The sequence below is a fragment of the Athene noctua genome, chromosome 10 (assembly GCF_965140245.1).
Source record: "Athene noctua chromosome 10, bAthNoc1.hap1.1, whole genome shotgun sequence".
NCBI lineage: Eukaryota > Metazoa > Chordata > Aves > Strigiformes > Strigidae > Athene > Athene noctua.
Genome location: NC_134046.1, coordinates 3,505,139 through 3,527,683, shown reverse-complemented (window position 1 = coordinate 3,527,683; position 22,545 = coordinate 3,505,139). Strand labels below are relative to the sequence as shown.

The window sequence follows — 22,545 nt, the reverse complement described above, 5'->3', positions numbered from 1 at the left end:
TAGCGCTGTAGTGACAAGCAAAAACAATGCAGCAAAGTCACTCCAGTAAGTTTTTTTTATGGGTAAAAGTCCAGATTTTTTTTTTAAGTGAAAGCTTTATTTCTCCGGGATTTGATTAGGAAACCAGATATGTACATCAAGAAAGCCATAATTTTGACACCTCTGAGCTCCAGGCTGCCTTTAATACTAAAGCATGTAATAAATACAAGAGTGTAAAGGGGAATGTGACTAGTTCCCCATATCTATTAATGAATTTATATCAACCTTATTTCTGCAGTGGTTTAGTGCTTGCAGAGTATCTTCAGAACCAGCGACCAAACATTTTAACAAGTACTGAAATTGTTTTGAATTAAAGGAGAAAAAAATAGTCAAGTAAGCTTGCCCATTTTCCATTCCTGAAGACAGAGGATACAGAGGCAGAAGATAAAAATTCCAGTAAAACCATATTTGAGAATCTTTCTCCAGGGAGTGTTTAGATGATGGGTTATTTTTGTTATACTTCTAATGGGTGAAATTAAATCATGCTGCATTTCTGCGAGAGGTACTTACACAAGAGACCACACAGCCATGAAGTTCCTCCCCCTGCTCCGTGATGGCCCCCTGTGCCCAGGGCGCTGCTCCCAGGCGGAGGGGCAGGCCCTGGCCGGGTGTCTGCTGTGGGCAGCTGGGGGAGAGCTCGGAGCTGGGGCCAATCCTGGAATCCACAGCCCCAGGGTGAGATGCCGAGACCCCAGCGCCGGGCTGTGAAGCCCCCGTGGGGCAGCTGCACCCTGGGCCTGTGGAGAGGCCTCAGGCCCAGGCCTGGGCAGCCATGTTGGCCGGGCCTGCTCTCAGCCTGCAGGGCCGTGCCCCCCACCACGGGTTTCCCCACGGCGAGGGGGCACAGGGGGATGCTCCCCCCTGAGCAGGGTTTATCCATCTCTCCCCATTCTCCTCCTCTCTGCAGGGCAGTGTGGTGGCGTTGCCACTGCAGGGCAGGAGAGGTGGGAGCAGAGGCCGTGCATGGTGAAGGCTGGGAGCTCCCAGTGAGGGTGTCAGCTGTGGAAAAAAATTAAAAATGAATGTCAATGTCTGGAATATCAAGGAGATGTTGAGCACACCAACAGCCACTGGGTGAGCTTGGGCCATGGGGTGGGGAGGAAAGATCATGAGGAAATCGTTTATAAAATTCAACAATTCAGGTGTTTGATAGAGATGAGGTGAAACACATCTTGAATGGATCTATGGTTAATACAGTCTGGTTAATAATGGTTAAATAGCCTACTCCATGATCCTGTTTGTGCCTGCATTGCTCCCAGCCTGCCAGGTGCTGCCATAGATCCCCCCACGGCTGGGAATTTAAAAACCAGCATCAGGTAAAAGCTGTTCTCTGGTTTATTCAGGTAAGTCCTGTGGCTTGTCTATGTCCAGTTAGGTAAGTTAAGTGTTCTCTCTCACCTTGTGCAGAGGGTAGACAAAATGAATCATGATTTGCAATATTGCAAACACACATTATGTTACTCTAAAATTATTCCATATCCTGCATTTATACGCATGGCTTAATTTTTTCCCAGCAGAAGTCAAAGAGCAGCCAGAACTCCCCATATCTACAATATGTAGTGAAACAACAAATATTATTTGGATGTAAACATCTGGAAAGCAAATATGTAAGACAGGCTGCTTTTTTTTTTACAAGCTGAGCATCACCTTTTGCATCACGTGGCTAAAAAAGACAGCAAGATTTATCCCTTGTTTGACTCTGAAGAAGCTAATTCATGAATTTGGTCCTCTGAGCCTCTGTTAGTTAAATAACCCACTTACATAACTAACTGTTGTTCAGATTCACAGTTTTAGTCATGCTGTCTCTTTGGCCTGATGTTACCACAATGACGGATGATAATGAAAACCAAGTTTCCTTGCCCATTATAAAAACACTTGTCATACATATATGAATTAATTGCATTTTGTACAGATGCAGGTGTCAAAGGGGAGCCAATTCAAAGAAAAATATGTTTGTATCTGTCATGGTTTTGTCTTTATAAATACGCATTGCATAATCCTATTTTCATCTTGGTACCTGCAGGGGTTCCTTTTTATTTTTTTAAATTTTGTTTTCAGTAAGTTGCCTCTGAATAGTTTGAAAACTTGTGATTTAATTTCTGCTCAAAGAATGAGCAGGGGAAATCTGGAGAATATATTAAAAATACATAATATTCTATAGAATTATATTTTTAGTTTTTATATAAAATATATAATATAGACTTTTAAAAAAATATATCAGTCATTCTGTGGAGTCATGCAATAGGAAAAGAAATGAGTGGAAGACATACGGGTGCCTGTTTGGAAAGGGATCACTTGAATTCCTTTCTCCTCCAAAGTATCCTGTCAGCTACCAAGTCTTTCCTTTTAACTCATTTATTAATGCAGGAAGAAAACACAGACAAGATTTTAACACCCACTCCTCAGCATTCCACATTTTTTGCGAGCGAGTTCAAAAGGGTCAAACAGGGCCTAAAACGTAACTGAAAACGCAGCTGGGTTTTTTGAGGAGTTGAGAAGCAGGAGAGGGTTCTCAGGAGGAGAATTAACTTTTTCTAAAGGAAAAAAAAAAGTTATTCATAGGAGCATGTGCATGTATATGTGTGTGTTTAAAATAGGGGAAAAAGTGTTGATTACTTTTCCCTGGCTCACTTCTGTTACTAGAAAACTTTCTCACCACAGCAGGGTATGCTGTTTAATCCCCAGAATACTGTCTTTCAGGGAGCTTTAAAAATGAAACATAAAATCAGCATATAATCTAGGCAGGGTATGAATCATGCTGTGAGTTCTGTGCAAGTTTGAGTCAGGGTGTTACTTCTGAGGACAGCTGCCACCAGATCACTAGGAAGTGCAGAGCTCCCGTGATTCAGTACCCTCACGGCAGCAGTTCTGCACAAGCCTGGGGTTGCTCTGGGTTTTGTTTGTTATCTATCTCTCAGACACACACATGCTTCTCTGTAACCACCAGCAGCCTGAGAAATTGGGGCAGGGGGACACCAAAGTCCCTGTTTTAGCTGGTTTTATGTATGAATATTGACATAATAGAGATCCTAGAAATGCAGCAGAGAGAAGATTATCTAGTTGGACGCTGTAATATCAGGGTGCCAATTATCTGAGAAGGTGGGAGGGGGTGATGCGGATAGAATGACAGCTCTACAGTGGAAAAAGCTTAGGCTCAATTTAAGTGTGTCAGCAAACGACACAATTTTTGTAGATTGAAATGCCAGACTCCATTAGGGGAAGTGCCACGTTAGAGCAGCACTGCTGCTTGCCCAGGCAGAAGGGCAGGCAAAGAAAGATCACAGAGGGTGTGAGCGCAGCGGATGCAAAAGCAGTGATGCTTCAATCGGCCTTTTATCGACTGCATAAGCGTCACCGGCACGTGATGCTGAAAGTACATTTTCAGATACCATGAATATCTACCTGTGTTGGCCAGGGGAGCACTGCTGGAAGAGACATGTCTTGCCTGGGCCCTGAGCTGAGCGTCAGACCCACGTTTAGGGTGTTACTCTTGTAGTGCAGCCATGAGTGTGACAGGAGTGAACTGGAGTCAACATCTCTACAGGAGCAACAGAAGCCAAAAAAATACTGCTTAATTTTAAAAAAGACAGTGACATAGTAATAAGGAAGCTCATTAAAAAGAAACTAAACTGGACAGCCAAAAGGGTTAAACCTTTGCCTGAGGGCTAGAGATTCTTTAGACTTCACACTGAAGCTCAGAACAAATGCATACAGCTCTCAAATCAGACATGAGAAGGACCAGTACCGCACTAGCATGGCAAAGAAGACTACTGAAAATGAGAAGGCATCCCTCAAGAAAGACAATGAAAAATAGAAACCAATACATCATGATTTGAAATTGAACTTATGAGAATTTTCTTGTTACAGGAGAAAAGCAGTCACTTGCTGAAGGCATAAAAGCTACTAATATACCTACTTCTAAAGACATCAGAAGCAGAAAGCCTGCCAGAGAGTGTGTAAAGCCAATATATGATGAAAAATTAAAGAGGTATTCAAAAGGGATGCTGTGAATTGAGGCCTATTGGGCCACTACTCTCTATGGCTTATTTCTGCTGTTGAGAAAAAACTTCCAAATTTAACAACCTCATTCAATCCATTATCACATGAAATTCCATCTCAGAAAATTCCATCCCACATAGCAGAGCCACATATTTGGAAGTTTCCTTAAGGTCCCAGAATAAGCAGAAAATGAAGGAGCCAGCCAGGATGAAGACTGGGAGAGCAGCTGTAAAAATCCTGAGCCTTGGAGGAATGAGAAACTGGGGCTGTCAGTGCAGGCAGGAAGATGGCTTCAGACTGGGGAGGGGAGCAAAAAAAACCCCGTCTCCAGATCACAGATACATTTTGTCTAAGTAAAATTTCCTGCCCCGTGGAAATCTGTCTTCTCCTAAGGAAAAGGCCCTGCAAGCCCCTGCAACAAAGGGCTAACACGGTTTCCAAGGTGAGGAATGTCTGGGCAGTATTGAATCACGGCCGAATGAATAATGGAGAGGCTCATAGAAAGCAAAAACGACCTTGAGGAGTTTAAAACAAGACCAGAAGGATTTTGAGCCTGAAATCTGAAAGCTGGAGGCAATGTTTGAGCTGAGTAACCAAGAAGGATTTTGTTATGGTTAATGCATTAGGGCCAGCGCTAAAATCTGTTGGTAGAAATTCCTTTTAGGATATGGTACAAATGATTTGCAGCAAGCAGGTCATACTGTTTCAGAGGACAGAAAGCAGAATAAAAATTTTATGCTCTGGCCATTTCCAGTGAAGAGATGGCAAATAGCTGTAAGCTGCAATAGCAGCTAAAACTCCTTACTTTAAATTCCTCCAGGCCACTGGATGCTGAAGTTCCTCTGCACCCAGAGCCAACAGTGATCCTTGTTCATTTGCTGAACATATTGGCAGGCAGCAAGCAGTGACGACAAGAGCAGCATAGCAGAGCTGAAGACAGTTCCTATAGATACAGGCTAAAGCCAGGAGGAAGAGCAGGTGAACAGCAGCTCCCAGAATTTCAGGTGGATTTGTTGTGGTGCAGCCCTGGTCACTAAATGAGGAGGAGCAGAAAGGGCTGGGAAATTTTCCAGAGGGGAATCGGGAGAAGAGGGACTTTATAACACTGATTCTACAAACATTACTAGCAGAAGAAAGAGTTCTCTTCTTTGGGAATAAAGGTTTACTGCACTTTGAAGAAATGTGTCAGGAAGGCGTAAGCGAGCTTCACCCACAGTGCTTGGGAAGAAAAGGGATGTTGGCACAGGCTTGGTGGGGATGGCAGAACCAAACCAAGTCACTTACAGCAGCATCGCAGATGAATGTTATTTTTCAAGTTGTGGAAGACTCCGTTTGCTTTTCCAAATAACTCTTAAACCTTTGTGTTGGCACATAAAGATGAATCCAAACAACAGAGTAAAAATTACTGATTTTAAAAAAGACTGATAAGGCCCACAACAAGTTATAGTTAGGAATTGTTAGCTTGTTAGTGCCCGGAAACACAAGAAGAGGGTATTTATCGCATGCTGTGTTTCTCTTGGATTATTGTATCTGACAGATGTTTGGGGGCAAGGCAGAACCTTTGAATGAAAAGTGAACTTTTTGCATACGGTTGTGCTAAAATATTTGGAAGTGGAAATCGGAACTTAGAAAAATGAAAGAAAGCTCCCAAAAGATCTAAGTTCTCATGTGGAGGAGGAATTCCCACCGACAACGGGGAAACTGAGACTGCAGATAGATAGCTGACTCCCCAGATATGCAGAGGGCTGCAAATTTTTTAGATCACGCTCATGTTACAGAAAGGGTTGGAATTGCCAATACAGCAATATCTCGCATAAAGTTAGGTGGGAAAAAGAAACTGTTACATTGGTCAGCAGAGGATGATTTAGCATTTTTTGGAGATGACAAAAACTTGTCTTACATATCTAAGGCTGTTTTTGCTTTGGACACATATGCTAGTGTCAATACCATAGGAACATTATGAGCACAAATGCATGAACGCCTTGGGGAATGGCTTGTGTTAGCAGAAAGCTAAAAGTTCTCCTGAGATAAACTTGCATCCCCTAGGAGGGACTTCTAATTGGGATTAAATATCTCGCATGTTTCCTTGCTGTTTCTAAGAAAGGATTTATATTTAGGATGGAGCATGCATCTCTGCAGCTCAGGCATCCTGAAGGGAATGGCCAGGTGGTTAGAAGAGCTGTGGTCGCCTGATCATGGATCTGGTCACAGATTTCATCACACTTGTCTGATCTCGCCATCAGGGACAGGCCTGGGCCAAGTGTGGCCAGGCTGATGTCTTGCCCAGATGGTCTTGTTAGTAAATTAAATGCTGGCAGCACTAAGGGAGAAAGAATTCCATTGCTCAGGGGAATTAGTGCATTCAAAAGAGACATCTGTTTCGTCTTCCCCCTTAATTTGCGGAAGTGCCAGTGCTCCTAAACCAACCACTGAGGTAGTGGACTTAAGACAGAAAAATTAGGCTCCAGAGCAGCCAACAGACGCCTTTCGTCATAGTGTCAGTGCAGAGTGAGTCTGGGAAGCCACTTTGCTTGTAAAGTCCTCTCAGCTCAATACTCCTCAAAATACCGGTCATAAAATTCTTTGTTATAGGATTCTCCTACTTTAGGCATTAAGTAATGTGAAAGGACTGAGAAAATGAGCAGGTTGTGAGCAGGATATTCACCAGTTACCAGACACTTTCAAAGGAGGGTTTGACTAGACAGTAAAGCATTTAAGGATTATAAAAACCCTTCCTTAAACTAAGAGGGAACTTTTCCAGCTAGAAGAGAGGATTTAGAAAACTAGTGCACAGATGTGATGCTCACTTTGTAAGCAGGGGTCCTGCCTGTGTGGGGTCATGGCAGTCCATGTGCTCACATCTCTCCTTGACATGTTGGTTGTAGATTAAGAAAATTTGGGGTTTTTTTACAGAAGGATGAGATGGAAACAAGAAACTGTGCTAGTAAAAGCTGTATTCAGATTTCTTTCTTAGTAGATTTGGCGTCCAGAGACAGATCAAGGGAGAAGGTTTGAATTCAGACAGATTTATCAGGCTTTTTGAGAATCCAGAAACTCATACCTCATCTATTTTTGCCTGCGGCTCAGTGTACTCAGTGAGCTTAAAGCCAAAAGTATTAATACAATATTGTCACTGACACCACTATATAATGAAGAGGGACACTGAGCAGTTCAAGTACTGCTATTAAATCCCGTTCCTGTTGTGTGTATGATGTTTGGGTTCTTTCCAAAACTGGGAATTAACTAAACACGTCACTGCTAATAAATGTTGGGGTGATCATCTTTTGTTATACACATGAATTAGTTTCCTGCTCCTTCCCCTTTACTTATATGATTCGATATGGAAGGAAAACCCCGCGTCAGAATCTTTTTCATCCATTTTCATCTGTAATTCCCAGTTCCAAAGGCAGCCACACACATCTCTCCATTTTGGTAGCTTCAAAACCAGCAAGAACTAAGAGTATAAACCTGGCCCAGATTTTCTTATGTTTGGACCTAACCTAAGCACTCCATCAGACCTTGTGGACATGGAGCAATGGAACAGTGATCATATGAAAAATGAAAAAAGTCTTTATCTTTGCTAGGAAAAAATTGAAGCCAGCCTCCGACACAGTGAGAAGCGGTGCAGCTGTGCAGGGAAACCCTTGTCTGAGGGAAGCTGGTACCATGCCACGAGCCTAGTCCATAAAGCAGTAGAAGCTGTGTCTCTGAAGAGGAGTAGAATCAGAACAACACAGCACAATGTCAAGGCTAGATAGAAAAGGTTTATTTGGGTGACACTCAGGGGAAAGAAGAGAACTTTTGAGTAGGATGTTATTATGTTTGGAATATTTCTAACAATTCAGGTCAATTTGTATAGCCATATGGTACCTATTTATTTGTTGTTCCAGCGTGTTAGACTTAAGGCATCTGGAGAATAAATGCCCAAGAAATGTCAACTATTAGTCATAAAGGTTTAATCTGTTGGAACTGCCTTCCAAATAAACCGAGCAGCATCTGAGTTACAACAGAAATGATTATCCAGAGTAGTGAAAAGGGAAAGACCTGGCACTTGCTAGGAGCAAACCCCAAAGTGTCCCTTTAACTAAGACTGACCGACAAAACAGGTAGGATGAACTGAGTTAGCCGGCTAATCCTGGTTTAGGTCTTCTGTCTGTAGAACATGCTGGAGGAAGACCTTCCCCCTGCAAGGGGAATGCAGTGCTACCACACTGCGTTTGTATGGATGTGACAGTTTAAAATAAGCCGGTCAGCTTTGAGTAGCAAAAGCATAGTGTTAAAAATTATGCCGTTATGGGAATAGTACCCTCCGAGTGGAGAGTGAAAATGAACATCTTGGGGTGGGCCATGCTTGAACGGTTCCAGCAGGCCATGTAGGGAATTCTGTTTGGCTTTTTAATTGCTCAAGGCTCATTCCCAACCCGCTCTGCCCTGTTTCAGGCCTAATAAGTTTTCCATCCGAAGCAGTGCTCCTAGTGACTACTCGAATTTGAGTGATTCTCAGCTGCTCTTCGGCTCCCAGTTCTGCCCGGAGAACGTGCAGTTGGCAGCGGCGCCGCTGGAGCTGGGCACGCAGCTGGGACAGCACAACTCCCAGGACGTGAGTCTCACTCTCTTTCAGCCCTGTGCAGGCACACAGCCACTATTCAAACTTAATAGAAAATGCTGAAATCAGGTGGTAACATTTGCAAATCTTAGGAACTGCTGAAATCAAGTTATTTTCTTAGTGCGTATATGTATTTGCTGTGACTAGACAAAGTAGCAGTCTGGCTGGCTGAAAATCTGGTATTTATAACAGATAGCTATGAATTATTTTTGAGATAGGTATTATTTTCTTTAATCACATTTTTTTAACTACTAAAATAATGTGAAATTATTCTCAAGCTAATGTCTTTAGACCACCTAGCTAATGTCTCATATTATGTTTATTCCTCTTTGAAAAATACTGTGTTTCTCTTCATTAGCTTTCTGCAAGAATGACAGAGGTATTCAGTATTTAATTCCATTGACTGAAAATTACCTCACTGTACTGTTATGACAGATGCTTGAATGATTTTAGATGAAGAGCTTCCAGGCTCAAAATCTTTCTCCTACAGCATGTGGTTTCTGATGTCACCAGCCTCACTAAAATAGTTCCTGTACCGCTGACAGAGAGCACCAGATCCAAATAAAGACACCTGAGAGCAAAGATTAGGAAAGAGCAGTGGTGCCAGCTCCGTGGCTCTAGGCTGTCCTTCAGTTCCAGATCCTATCTGCTCTCCTCTGCATTTTGGGGATCTTGTCCTTTAACAGCAGCAGATTTTCATCAGACACAAAAAAAGGAAATTCACTTTTCACTGTGAAAGAAGAAAAATTAATGGAATTTGCATTTTCTTATGTTTTAAGGATAAGGCATTTCAATTTTTGTCACACAGTGTCTGGAAAGTTTGTATAATGAAGAAGGTCTTCATAGCTTTCATATTAAATTTCTGAAATGTATATTGAAGCATGTGAAAAACTCATCTAGTCTGGTGGTGTTGCTAGTTGGCAGCAAAATGATATCATCTACCAGGAAATTAAATAGAATTTTCTTTAGATTCCTGTACGGGGAACTCCTGCTGACATCTTTAACTCTTCCACAATTCCAGGAACACTGGAATTCATTTATAGTCTCTGTGTTGAGCGTACAGGAAAAAAATCTGCACGTATGATGATCGCAACCAACTGAAAATACTCAAGATGAGAGAAAAGCCTGAGTCTGGAGGAATTTGGGCTGGGTCTCAGTTCCCCAGGGAGTTGATCTAACTAAGTCGATCTCATTAAGCGAGTCATAATCTCATGAAATTCTTAATCTCCTCTTCCAATCTAATCTGTTATGTCCAATCACTGTGGTCTCTGTCTGCAAAGCACTTGGTACACAAATGGATTTTTTCTAATTAATGTTCTGATTATTTTCATACTTCAACATTTTTCTTTTTTTTTTGTGCCACAGAGCGAGCCCAGCATTTTTACCAAATACCAGACAAAACCACACTTATTTGATGAAGATACAAAAGAAAAAGGCTCACTTAATTTTGGTGCAGGCAGAGTGAAAAGTGTCTTGGAAAACTATGAAGTGAATAAGAACAAAATAAAGGACAAATATGATCGGTATGTAGACATCCATTGGAAATTCTTTCTGTGCTGGTGGTTATCACTCCCTGAAGCTCCTTCTTTCCTTCTTAAAAGCCATACATGACATAGCTGCATATTTCCCCAAGAAAAGTATCTTTTCATGTTTTAATTAATCTCTGATTGGAAAGAGTCACAGGATAAGAGAACAGGGTTTATTTGCAATGTAATTTATGTAACACAGTCAGCAATAAGCCACAAGGAACAACAAAACTATAACCTGAATTCACCTTTGTCCTTCTTTATCTAATCATCAGGGTTTTTTTCCGTATTGATTCACTGCAAAAGCCCATATTTCTCAAACTTTTATAGACTGTGTTGTGACTCCTCTAAGGGACTCTGAGGACAGCCTTCACAGTTGAGGAGATTGCCAAGCACACTTGTGTGCAGTGGAAGATGCAATGATTACACCTTTCTAAATCTGCATCTATCTCTAGAATTTTACTTGTATACAAGATTTTTGTATCTTCTGGTTTTGGTAACAGACAAGTAAAACTTGCTAATGTAATTTGCATCTGCTCTTTGTCAGCTGTTAAGAATTAAATGTACGTGTAGGTCCTAAAGGACTTTAAGGAACAAGCTGACCATTTGAAGCTCAGAAATGAAAGATGGCAAACTCCCCAGTGCACCTATAAATAATTCTTAGCGTTGTACATTTTGTAACGTAACATCCATCCAAAGTGAAATGCACTTTTATTAAAAGCCTTTGATCAAATCAGGCTATGTGTCTCTTTCTCTTTTGCAATGGGCACTATGCTTCTAATAAGGCGATATTTGATTCTCTAGTGCCTATTAGAGAAGAGGAGGATTTTTGTAAGTGAATTATGAGAAATGAACAAATAGTTTTAAGTGTTCAAGCAGAACTCTTAATTATCCTTTGTTTCTTCTTTAAAATAATTATGCTCCTTCCTACACTCCAGACTCGCTCCCAGATTAGAAGCCTGTTTACAGAAATAGCTATATTATCTCTACAAAGATAAATGTACAATTTATCAGTTTGTATCCCCCGCAAGTTTGACTAATATAATTAATATCTTCCTTTCCATAAGGCTAGAAAGATTTCAGAAGCCCTGTCTAATTATCATAACTAGACTCTACCCAGCCTCCACTTTTTTGGTTGTTGCGATTTGGATCACTACATGACTGATTTAAAACGACCCGAATCTTCAGAGAGGAAATAGGTTATCACTTTGCTTAGCAACTGTCCTTGCATTTCGGTTTGATAGGTTAATCACGAATATAGCCTGGTTCCTGATAGGCTCGCTCAACTTAAAAGGATGGATAACAGAAACCACAGGCATAATCTCAGGAGAAAAGGATTTGAAGTATTTGTTCTTCCTGGCTTGGGCTTTGTTGATGCTGAAGCTTTTCCCATGTTTTTTCTCACAGTTATTTTAGTCCAAATACAATACCCCGTGTATCCCAGCAACAGGCACGTCACCTCCGCCAAGGCCGGGTCCTTCCGGAGCAGATAGCGTGATGGTAACACCCCAGCAGCAGGGACAGTACTGTAAATTCCAACTAAAACTTTCAAGAGAGGCACAAACGCCAGGCCAAAAATAGGAGAGTTTAAAAACCCACTAATTTAATGTGTATGATTTATATGCGCATGTCAATATATTTTTTTCCTTACTCTACACAGCAGAATCCACGCTTCCCTAAAACAACTGAGGTGACTTCAAAAGGTTATGCCCCCTGAAGCATGTTTCTGTACTTACATTATGCACTGTGCTATGCCTTGCAGTGTTTCATATATATCTCATGTTTACTGTGATCTTTTCAATGTCTGGCTACTTCGGTAACTTACATGTCTGTTTTATGCTTGTTTTTTTTTCATTTTAGTGAGGTTTTAAGCACATTTATTTCCAGTACCAAAGGCAAGCTTCAAGGGGTAAGTTAATTCAAATTCAGAGTGAAGAAATAATGAAGGGTTAGAAAAGCTACGTAACATTCACCTTCTCTCATTTATGTTGCTGATATTTGAATGATTACACTGTTTGTCTTGAGCACTCAAATACTTTAAACCAACAATTGTCATTTTTTTTGCATATACCGTTGTCTTTGTGGCCTGTCCTCAGCATCAAGGTCTTTAGGGCCTTGCCTCTGAGTCAGCAGTGGAATTTCTCCTGGTCTCGGGAGCAAGAACAAGCTGGGTTTTGGGAGTAAGAACAAGCTGTAATGGCTGTCTGCAAATATCAATTATTTTTTCCTTCTGCCTGAAGAAAGTAGTCTACTCTCGGGAATAAGTCAATGTGGTCTTACTGTCTGAAGGTGAAGGTCTCGCCCCCAACACTTTTATAATTAATTTGATTAATGTTATTACTAATGCTGTTTTACAGATCAGTATCTCTATTTTGAAATCTGTTAAGACGTCTACAACATTCCATGAACATTTTGAGCCATTCCAGATCTCCTTTGGGGTTGCAACCAACAGCTGGACAAATTGTTCCAAGAGACAGATTAACCATTTTCAGGCTGTTCCATCCCATGAGTTGTGGTCGTTGTTCTGTGGCATTTGGGCCTGTGTTTTTTGCAAGCAAAGAAAGGGCAATGTATTAATTTTTCTTATTTACCTTCATTTTCGGCAGTTGCAAGCATGCTTGGACAATTTTGGAGAAATGTTCGATTCAAGAAACAAATCCATTTTGGTTCACCTAGAAACCATTTCCAAGACATGTAAGTCTCTTCTGTATTTCTGTTAACAGCAGAGGGCACAGTCAAACTGCTGAATGTCAGAGTGTTGTCTCCCAGCTGGGGTGAACTAGGCAAGTCATGCCACTCAACAGCTGCTCTTCGTAAGGGAGAAGAGCAAATAAGAATTATCCATGGTATGGACTTGTCTATTTTTCCATTCTTGCTGCTGTGTTCTTCTTTTCTCTGCTCTCTTGTACTGTGTCAAAGAACTTAGGTGTTGCGTGGTTAGATACCATGCATTCATGGATAAATGCACCTCCTATGTTTTTGTGTTTTGCCTGAAGTATGATCATTTTTAGACTATCTGGAGCACCTAACGGAATACACAGTAAAAATAACATAGATATTTATATCCTGAGTATCCAGTTTCAGTTTTTAGGGCTTCCTCAGATTTTCATGTTAGTTTGAAGTCTTCCATCACTCCTCTGTGCTCAAAGTGATTATATCTTAGGAACAAGACTAACACTGCTCATTTCTTAAGCAAGAAGCACACTATTGCCAGGATAAAAGGGTGACCTCCCAAAAAAGCTAATAACATAAAATACTTTTTAATAGCTCTGTCTCTGAAGTGGCTAGCCATGGCAGTCTTTACTGAACGTAAGTGCTTCAGTAAATTGTTTGTAATTTGGAGTAGATCTGAGCCTTTGTGAGTGCATTAATTTTTAATGCTGGCATGGTTTTTTATCAACATCCTGTCAAGACTCTGCTCAGTGCTTGCCCTGCTCTGTGCAAGAACAAGAGGCCAGTTTCAACACACGCAAGAGCCGTGAAGTGAGTTATACCTTGAGAAATCATGGTAGCAGACCTTCACAAAGCACCGTAGTATTCACCGTGTGGTAAAATACGGCTTCCACAAAGCACAGCTTTGACAGATACCCTTCAAGTCAACACAGCCCTTTCAGGCAAAAAGAGTGGAGTCTGGTGCATTTTGCTGGAGGCCGTGATAGCCTGTACATTTGAAATACCAATCCTGTTATACTAAGAACACTCCCTTGCTGTGCTTGGCAAGTGCTCTTGGTGGGACCTTAATGTAAGCAAGAACCTGTCTGCTTTGGCCAGCACAACAAGCTCTCTATTACACATTTACCCATCTCCTAATCACTTCAGTGCCTCAACTTGTCCACTCTGTGACAGGACTTTGCCTAATTTCGTATACTTCATGCAGGGAAATTGTTGTCATGGCACTGAAAATCAAATCTATTGTTCACAATTCCCCCTCTTCATTCCATACCATTTGCTCAGCTATCCTGTTTCGTCTCCATACCCTTTTTAAATAAATGTGCCTTGAATGAAATGAGAAACCTCCCAGAGGTGCCTGCTGCTAGATTTTCAAAGCAATTGAAAAGAAAAATTGGCACTTTCTGTAATGTATCATGCTGCAGAATGTTGAATATATAATGAAAATTATCACATGCTCCACAATGTTGTTCTTTTTATATTTCTGGGTGGTTCATCTGTCACTGGTTAATTGCTGATAAACACTACCATTTGACTGGTATCACAGTGATGGATAATTAAGTTCCCACTAAATAAATACCTGCACTAGTGCCTTGAAAAGATCCCAACTGCAGCAATTCTCTTCAAAAACTGGTACAAAATAAAGAGATAAATTCAGAGCTCACAAAGCACTGAATGCCAGTAGCTGATGATACAGTACCTTGGGAGGTGGGTGATATGGTAGAGACATGGGAAATCATTGACAGTGTAGGATTTCACATGTAGGAGAGGAATGCAGAAGATGAAGAGGCTCTCTTCAAGGGGAGAAGTAGTACACCAGGATGTTCAAACAGCGCTGAAAAGCAAAGAAAGGTGGAACTTGAAATCAAGTCTGTCTTCATTAAAAGCTTGTAAGGAGTATCACAGGCTTCATTTATAGCAGTGGGCAGCAGGCACATTTGGCACATTCTGCCTAGCCACTGGACGAGAACAAAGCAGAAAATATTTTTCAAAATATATTTCCAAAGCATTTCCAAAGGCTCTTGGGCTGGCATGCTCTATGCAGTAAGCAAAAAAATGTTCTCTTTTGAGTGTTTGTCCATATGTGCTTGCACACAGTGGATAGAACCGTGTCTGGCACTGAAGATGAGACATTTGCCTGAGCAGCTTCCACAGAGGCACAGCTGCTCTATTCCCTGCTCACATCTCGGTGTGCTGTGCACAGGGATGGAAAGAGGCAAGCAGACCCTATGTCTTCAGCCCTTCCACCTTATTTAGAGTTTCTCTTGCTGACTTGCCCGCCCATCATTTGCTCTTTCCTTCTGGTTTCAGCTCCCGTAGCTAATTTCTTTGTCTAGTGTCCTCATTTTCATTTATATCAAAATTTTCTGGTTTTTTAATACAAATCCTGATTTTCACAACTCAGCTCTCTCTGAACTGCTTTGCTTGTCTGGTATCTGGTCGTTCCAGCTGTGACAGCTCATAACAGTCATATCCTCCACATCACCTTGACTTCATTGCAAGTGGGAAGCATATTCCCAGCCAGCATACCACAGGCAATCCTCTGATGCTCCTGCCAGCAAGGGTGACAAAAAAATGTGCAATATGTCCCTTACAGAGGTATGAGCTGATGCAATTCTCTGAAAAAATCTGGTGCTCAGTGGGCAGTTTTCAAACATGACTTGTTTAAGACTCCCCAGGCCCAGTAGTTGCTGTCAAGGTTTCTAGGGGAATTCTCTGTGTTTATAATGGTGGGATTTGAGTTTGTTTACTGTGAACAGAATGGTCCAGACTGGGACACCCAGTTCAGACTCCCTTATGTTCTGTATGGATTGAAAAATCAGAAAGCTTAACTTCTGGCATGGATGGTGAGAGGATGTGTGGTTGTCTTGGTGACTATTGAAGCTCCTCATTGTCACACCTCAGGGCTTGGGGCACTCTCTGCCCTAGGGCAGGCTGAGATCAGGGGCAGCTCACCCCACAGTCCCCCCATGTAGGGGTCTGCTGTGCTGCAGAAGGGCACCCAGGCTAAGCAGGCACAGACCTGCCAGCTGACTACTCCGGGTACATCCAAAGAGGGTGAAGCTGTGACAGCCCAAATGTCTCACCCCCTGGCACAGCTCAGTTACTGCCTAGGGAGAAAACACAGCACCCTACTGAGCTCCAGAGCTGTCCTCCCTCCTCGCGTCTCACCAAGTTAATACCTCCCCCCATTTACCCTACTGAACCCGGGCATGGGGGAACCAACCTCCCTTCAAAATGTTATTTAAAGCCTCCGCACTGTCAGTGCCAATCTCAGGACAAGTTGTACCGACAATGATAGATAGGCATCAGAAGCAGTTGCTATTTAATATTGCCAGGCTGGGAGGCTGACGCTCCCTCCCTCGACTGCTCAGACTATAGTTTTCAGCTGCTGGGACTGAAGCTGCACCCAAGTGCAGGCTGATTTGCAGGGAACTCCCTGCAGCACAGGATAACAGACCTACCCCAAGGTCCTACAGACTTTTATCTCATGCCAGATTTCACATTCCATCTGTTATTAATGTAAACCAGTAGCATCTGAAGAAAATGGTACAGCAAAAAACACAGGGATGTTCCAGATTGTAAAAAACGGCTTTGTTTAGAGTAAAATACCTTGAGAGGCACAAGTCTGTGCATAAGCCACCCATTAACCATGTAAAGACTTTCCCTCTGTGATCAAGTTATTCAAGAACTATCTGCTGTGGGGGTTATTTGAAGAAAACTTTCTCTGAAGCAGCTGTTCTTGATCATTTTCAAAGACAAGATACTTGGCTAGCAGGGTCCTTGATCTGATCTAGTTTGGCCATCTCAACACCTCTTTTTTTAAGTCTGGATTAACGCTCGTTTTTATTTTGTTTAATAGTGTTTGACAAGTCTGAACACTCCTCTGGTATGGAAGCCAGAGAGGGAAGGAGAGTGCTCCTGCTCTGTACTGATGTTTTTTTTTTTTCTGCAGAATACTCCTACATGTACAAATGAAACGCGTTCAAAAGACGGGCTGTCGGTTGCTTGCCTGCAGCACACTGTGCTGAGTCAAATGTATGTGCAGATCACAAGCCCAGTGGATGCAGTGCTATTTTTAGACTGAGGCTACCATGTTGAAAAGAACAGACAGACTAGGGAAATCAGAAAGTTTTAAAAATAATTCAGAACTAAAATTAAGCGTATGGGGAAGAGCAGCAGGCCGAGGTAAGCTTGCTGATGCTGGCCTTCCCATATCTTCACTACATAGAGATGGAAGGTGATGAAGTGACATGAAAGGAGTTTCCTCCTGCAGTCACTGCTGCTTTCCTCCTCTTTATAGGCTTGCAGGCTGGGAGAGGGCTGGCAGGGTCCCCAAACACCTGCCCTCAGATTGCAGGTAGCTCTTAGGTCTAACCAGGGAGATGCAAAGTCTTGAAGGCCCACTCAAACCCTGTTCTGCAAGCCACAGCTTTCCCCTGGTGATTTGTAAAAAAAGTCTAAATCTGTCAGAGCAAAAGACTAAAAGCTTAAAAAGAGCAGTGAGAGAGCAGGGACAACCAAATTGCCTGCAACAGCAGAGGGCTTATTAGTTGAAATATGTGCAGATAATCCTCAGAAATCAGCCACACTCCTACGGAGAACAAGGCAAAGTGTGGTGACAGCATCCTGAAAAAATGGAGAAATTCTCCCTGAGCTGAGGTCCGGGAGGTGGTTTAACTCGATGTGTGCGAGGAAGACGAGGCAACTGCAGGGTTCCATCTGCCAAATGACAGCAGCGTGCGCTGTGCCCAAGCTTTGCTCCTTCAGATGAAGGCAAATAAAGAAATAAAGTAAAAAATCCAGCCTGGCACAGGGCTTCCCCGCTGCCGGGAGCCAGCTCGCAGCAAGCACCCCATCCCTGGAGCAGCACCTCCAGCCCCACGCCACCAGACACCCCTGATTTGCGTAGCTGAATAAACCAAATGCTTTCAATCTCCTTTCATAAAAGGAGATTATCATCTAAGCACTTAATTATCTTGTAGCTTTTCTCTGCACGTGTCTCCGTTCAATCTTTCCTTTTTTTTTTTTTTTTTTTTTTAACTTGCACATAGGCAGCTGGGACTGCAGGCAGGCTTCCACCCACCCCAGGGGTGCACAGCAGTTCCCCTCAGCCAGAGCCTGTGCACCACCACACGCTACACTGCCCTATCTCACCTGTAGCCCCTGGTGCTGGCATTTGCTAATTCACCTGCTAATTACCTAAATGCCCTGCTAGCTTTTGCACCCAGGTCACTACAGCAGATTTGAAGCAGGTTTGGCTCATGAGCAGGCCTTGAGGAGCACCTTCCAGAACCGCCTTGTCCCCTCATGCCACACCTCTCAAGAGCTGGTATTTTCCCTTTAACTGAGGCTTATTCACTTAATTTTTCTCAGCTTTTTTCATATTACATGACAACTTCCACTGCAAAGCTTTGTTTGGCTCTACAGAAAGGCCACTGTGTTCCCTTTGTTTTGTCTAAGAAGTCACCTCTCTTATCCTAGTGTATTACATTAGTCAGGCACAATCTGGCTTTTACAAAATCTTGTTCTATTTCATTCCAATTCCTTCCATATCTTTGAGTATTCTTTCCCTTAAGGTCTATTCTAAAACCTTGCACAATATGATAACGAACTAGTAAGCCCGTAATTGCTCAAGTCTCTTTCCTTTTTTCCTTCCCAAACGTACTTTTTAAAAACATCCCTGTTTTTTTTTTACAGAAACGCAGCCTGTACAATCACTTTCTGCCTGCCTCTCCCTAATAGTTTTTAACTCTTTGACCAATTCCATCTAGAGTTTGACAGAAGGGCACAGCTCACTGAGATAATTAAGTCCCTGCAAGCTTAACGAAAATATCTGGGCAGGAGAAGAGATACAGAGTGCTCTGTGAACCCTCAGCCTGTGAGCATCTCTCTGGGCAAGAGGTGCTGCACTGTAGAGCTGAGATAAATACTCCACGTGCAGGAATAGCTTCAGCCGAGCTCTCAGCTCCACCAACACCAAAGTCAATTAAACCCGTTGGATCTGTAGCAAAAGAGGATTAATTAACTGCAGAGCTCTTGTAGCCACTTGTTGAAATGTAGGCTTCATTCTGATTTTACTCGGGTGTGCAGTGCTGGTCCAGGACTCCAGAGTTTCAGTGATGCCGGCCCGTCGGCTTGGCAATGCTTTGTTTTAGCAGGAGTGCTTTGCATCCTGTTTTGTTCCACCCCAGCCACACCATCTGTACCCACCTTCCTCTGCTGCTCGCAGGAAAGACCAGACCTGTTTAGTGAACAGCTCTTTCTCTTCTTCATAATTTATTATTTTAAAGGAAAACTTCTGTAAGATTGAGAAGAATTTCTCATCTCCACATCCGCTGCAAACTGCGTTCCCACGCTGTAGTCTATTAGGCACAGCAGTGGTTCCTATAATTGCAGCTGCACGGGGGGAGTTACATTATTGTCCAATCATATAACACAAATCCTTATTTTTTAACCAGTCTTTCAACAAGACTGTCTGACGCCAAGCGCATCCTGTTCCAGTTTAAAACCCTCGCAGGGGGTCTGCGCCCCCATAGGACACTGTCGGGGCCCCCACTACCTTCTGGCATTCCAGCTGCAGCTGCCCAAGCACGGGGTGCAGCTGCCTGGTTCAGACATTTTCTGGCCCCATTTCTTCCTGTGCCCAGCAACTGGAAATCACAATTCTTTGCACACTCCTTCATAATTTCCCACTATCCCTTCAGCAGCTTTCCTTTGGTCACCAGCCTCCTGTATATTTCTGACATGTATTCTCTGGTCACACTTCTTATCCTCTTGTATCTCCATCCAGTTCTCTGCAATACTATTCTTCCCGTCACATGTTCAAGCTCCCATTTACCTGGCTACAGAAGAGTGTTGTTTATACTGGGGTTGGTCAGCTATACTGGGATCCCCTTCCCCTAGCCGTGCCTGTTGGCAGACAACTAAGCCTCGGCCTTTCTTGCGTTGAGCTAACCAAGTTTTGCAGCTTCGTTTTTAGCCTTTCATCTCCAGCTGTCATATTAATAGAGCACAGTAAATGAGGTTTGGCCTATACGCAGCATTTTATAAATTTCAAGTGCTTTGCTTTAAGCACCTACCCTATTGTTCATCACTTGGGGCTCGGGGAGATCTCAGCGGGCGAATCACTGTACTTGCACAGCACAGTGAAGTATTTCATGCCAAGCCGTGGAGGAAGTAGCAGGAGTATTGATAGTAGTTTATTCACATTTACAAATGAAAGACCAAATGTGGTTTTTATTGATTTCCCCGTTTAGTGCAAGATGCTCTTCAAAGTCACTGTGGCTCGGTGCTGAAAGCTCTGGCAGATAAAAGCCAAATGGAGCAGGCACTGCTGGAGATGGAGAAGAGACTTGCAGCTGTAAGTGCAGAAATTAATCTTTTATTCTGAACCCTCCTTCTGAATTTCTCCCACTTCTTCAAAATATTAACTGAATATTAAATTGCCTTTGAATGTTGGATTATAAAGTAGGCTGCTCCTGTTATAATTAAAGGGGAAAGACATATTAAAATGCTAATTCTAGGCCAGATAGCGACTGGTGCTTACCCAAGTGCTGGCTAACAGCGCTGTAAGCTCTGACGGAACCCAGGTCAGTAAGAGGGGAGACCAGCAGTGCCCTGTCATGACAGGCCACAACGGAGCCCTGTTGCCTCACGCTGGCACACGCCTTTGCTGGAGGAGGCAGTGCAGTGCCTGCCTGCGAGGGGACAGCATCCTGTCCCTTCAGCGGGATGCTTTCCCAGGGAGAGGAAAAAAGAAGTGAAAAAAGAATAAGTGGGTGTCAGAGACAAAAGTATGAACTGTCAGAGACCTCCTGGACAGGTCTGGGTTCTCCAAAAGTCCTTGCTGCTGGCAAGGATGTGTGAGAAGGCAGTGCTCCTGGGAGAGGGGGCACCCAGTGGGTTAGGGGAATGCCCCAATCCCAAACCTCTCACTTCTGTGGGACAGTTTAAGATACATATTAGGGACATACAAATTGCTGATCTTTGAGTCGATACCCAGTTTAAGGGGTCTAACTGACACACAGGACCTAGAAGTTTCTCATTTGAATATTATTATTGCACCTTTTAATGTGTTGCTTTCTGCTTGCTTCTTCCCCAGAAAGATGCGGAGATTTTGGATGTGAAATCCAGCATCCAGCTGCTGAAGGAGGGTCTAGAGTCGCTGCCAGCTCAGCTGAGTGATCAGCACCTGAAGCTGTGTGAAGAACTAGGCTTCCTGAAGCTCCCTAACGCCTTAGCTGAGCTGCACACGCTCATTTCTAGTGCCCGACTGCCCCCTCACAAGGCAGATAATTCTTCCCAGACCTCCCCTGGCCTGTGCCAGGGCTGTGTTCTGGGTGAGGAGACCACGTGCTGGCCGTGCTGCCGAGGCAGGGGGGTTTGCAGCTCCTCGGGGTGGCCTCAGTCCCTCTGCGGGACAGTGGGGGAGCAGCACGGAGACTCCCCGGGGAGGAACCAGGACGCTGGGGATGGTCCATCTAAGGGTGACACAAACACAGCTTCAGGGGGGAAAGGCAGCCCCTTTGCCACAGCGGCGTGTGGCAGAGAAAACGCCTCTTTGCAGGAGGTGAAATACGGTTTGGGAGCACAGAGCTGTGCTAGCCATCTTTGCGTGTGCTGTGCTAACAATCATTTTTTGGAGGATAGTCAGAAGAAACACTGTTCTATGCCACAGGAGGTGCCTCTACCAACTCTCCTGAGGAAGGCAGTCAGGAAAAGCACTCGAGGATTTGACCCCGTGGCAGGCTCACAGCAGAGGCAGCCTCAGGTTTACCACCTTTCCGTACAAAAAGATATGCCCAGGCAAAGGGACAATAACAGGGCCACAGACTGTGAGGTGGAGAACGCAGCTGTAGGGCACAAAGCAAAACAGAGGCCAGGAAGGATCCCCTGGAACAAAGCAATAGGGAGGAAGAAAATGTGCCCTGTTACGAAAAAAAGCGAGCTCTCTCGATGTGCTGATGGTGGGCTGAAGCAAAGGAAGGCAAACGGGGTTACTGAGTTGGAAAGCTCCAGAAAAAATTGCATTCCCAGATACATGGTTGCTCTCAATTTAGGAAGCTCTAACCCAGTTCTTGCAGCTCCCGGTCAGCAGATCCTCAGCAGCGCTCGGCCGAGGCTTACACATAACTCCCCACCAGTGCCACGGTCCAGCCTGCAACAACTTCCAGACAAAAGAAAGAGAAGTTTGGAAATTCAAAAAAGAGTGAACGTTGCCAGCGTAAAAGGGAATCTCGGGGATTCCTCTCCTCAGGAGAATATATTTTCCCTGTGTAGCACAATAGGTGAAAAACCGGTGACCTGCTTCAGCCTCCGAAGCCCTGCGGCCTCCAAGAAACCACATCCTGTCGATACGCTGGCTCAGCAGAACACGGCCTGTTGCTCTTTAGTTTTTGACAGCGATTATTCCGACTGAAGGGTTTTGTTTCATGTTTGGAGTCAGCAGCAGCAGGCTTGGCCATCGCAGTCGCAGTTTATACCTCGAGGTCTGTTACCTGCTTAGTCAGAGACAAGACTCACGCCTGGATGCTTGAAAATGTTATTGCCCACTTCGAGATATCGTAAAAGACTACCTGGGATTGGGGGTGAAGCCTTCCCACGGCTTGGAAAGCTGGTGGGATCTGTATTAATTTATCCCTCTACTCCCAGAGACACTACAGGCTCCAATCACTGTTGTATTTACACAGACGAGCAGCACCT

At 43.5% G+C, this 22,545-nt stretch overlaps 1 protein-coding gene across 1 annotated transcript; it reads left to right on the top strand.

Moving 5' to 3' along the window:
* The first annotated feature begins 1,057 nt into the window (after window positions 1-1,057).
* IHO1 (interactor of HORMAD1 1) lies at window positions 1,058-22,309 on the top strand. Its single transcript, XM_074914742.1, has 8 exons — window positions 1,058-1,113; window positions 8,479-8,638; window positions 10,010-10,167; window positions 12,031-12,079; window positions 12,777-12,864; window positions 20,100-20,203; window positions 20,945-21,379; window positions 21,413-22,309. The coding sequence occupies exons 1-8, from the start codon at window positions 1,058-1,060 to the stop codon at window positions 22,259-22,261; spliced, it is 1,899 nt and encodes a 632-aa protein (XP_074770843.1). The 3' UTR covers window positions 22,262-22,309.
* Window positions 22,310-22,545: the final 236 nt, after the last annotated feature.

What these genes read in the sequence shown, in the direction of transcription:
- IHO1 (XM_074914742.1), top strand. Translation starts at nt 1,058, where the DNA reads ATGAATGTCAATGTCTGGAATATCAAGGAGATGTTGAGCACACCAACA. An exon ending in ATAAAGGACAAATATGATCG is followed by an intron (nt 10,168 to 12,030) that starts GTATGTAGACAT and finishes TTTTCATTTTAG; the next exon opens with TGAGGTTTTAAGCACATTTA. An exon ending in AGAAACCATTTCCAAGACAT is followed by an intron (nt 12,865 to 20,099) that starts GTAAGTCTCTTC and finishes TTCCCCGTTTAG; the next exon opens with TGCAAGATGCTCTTCAAAGT.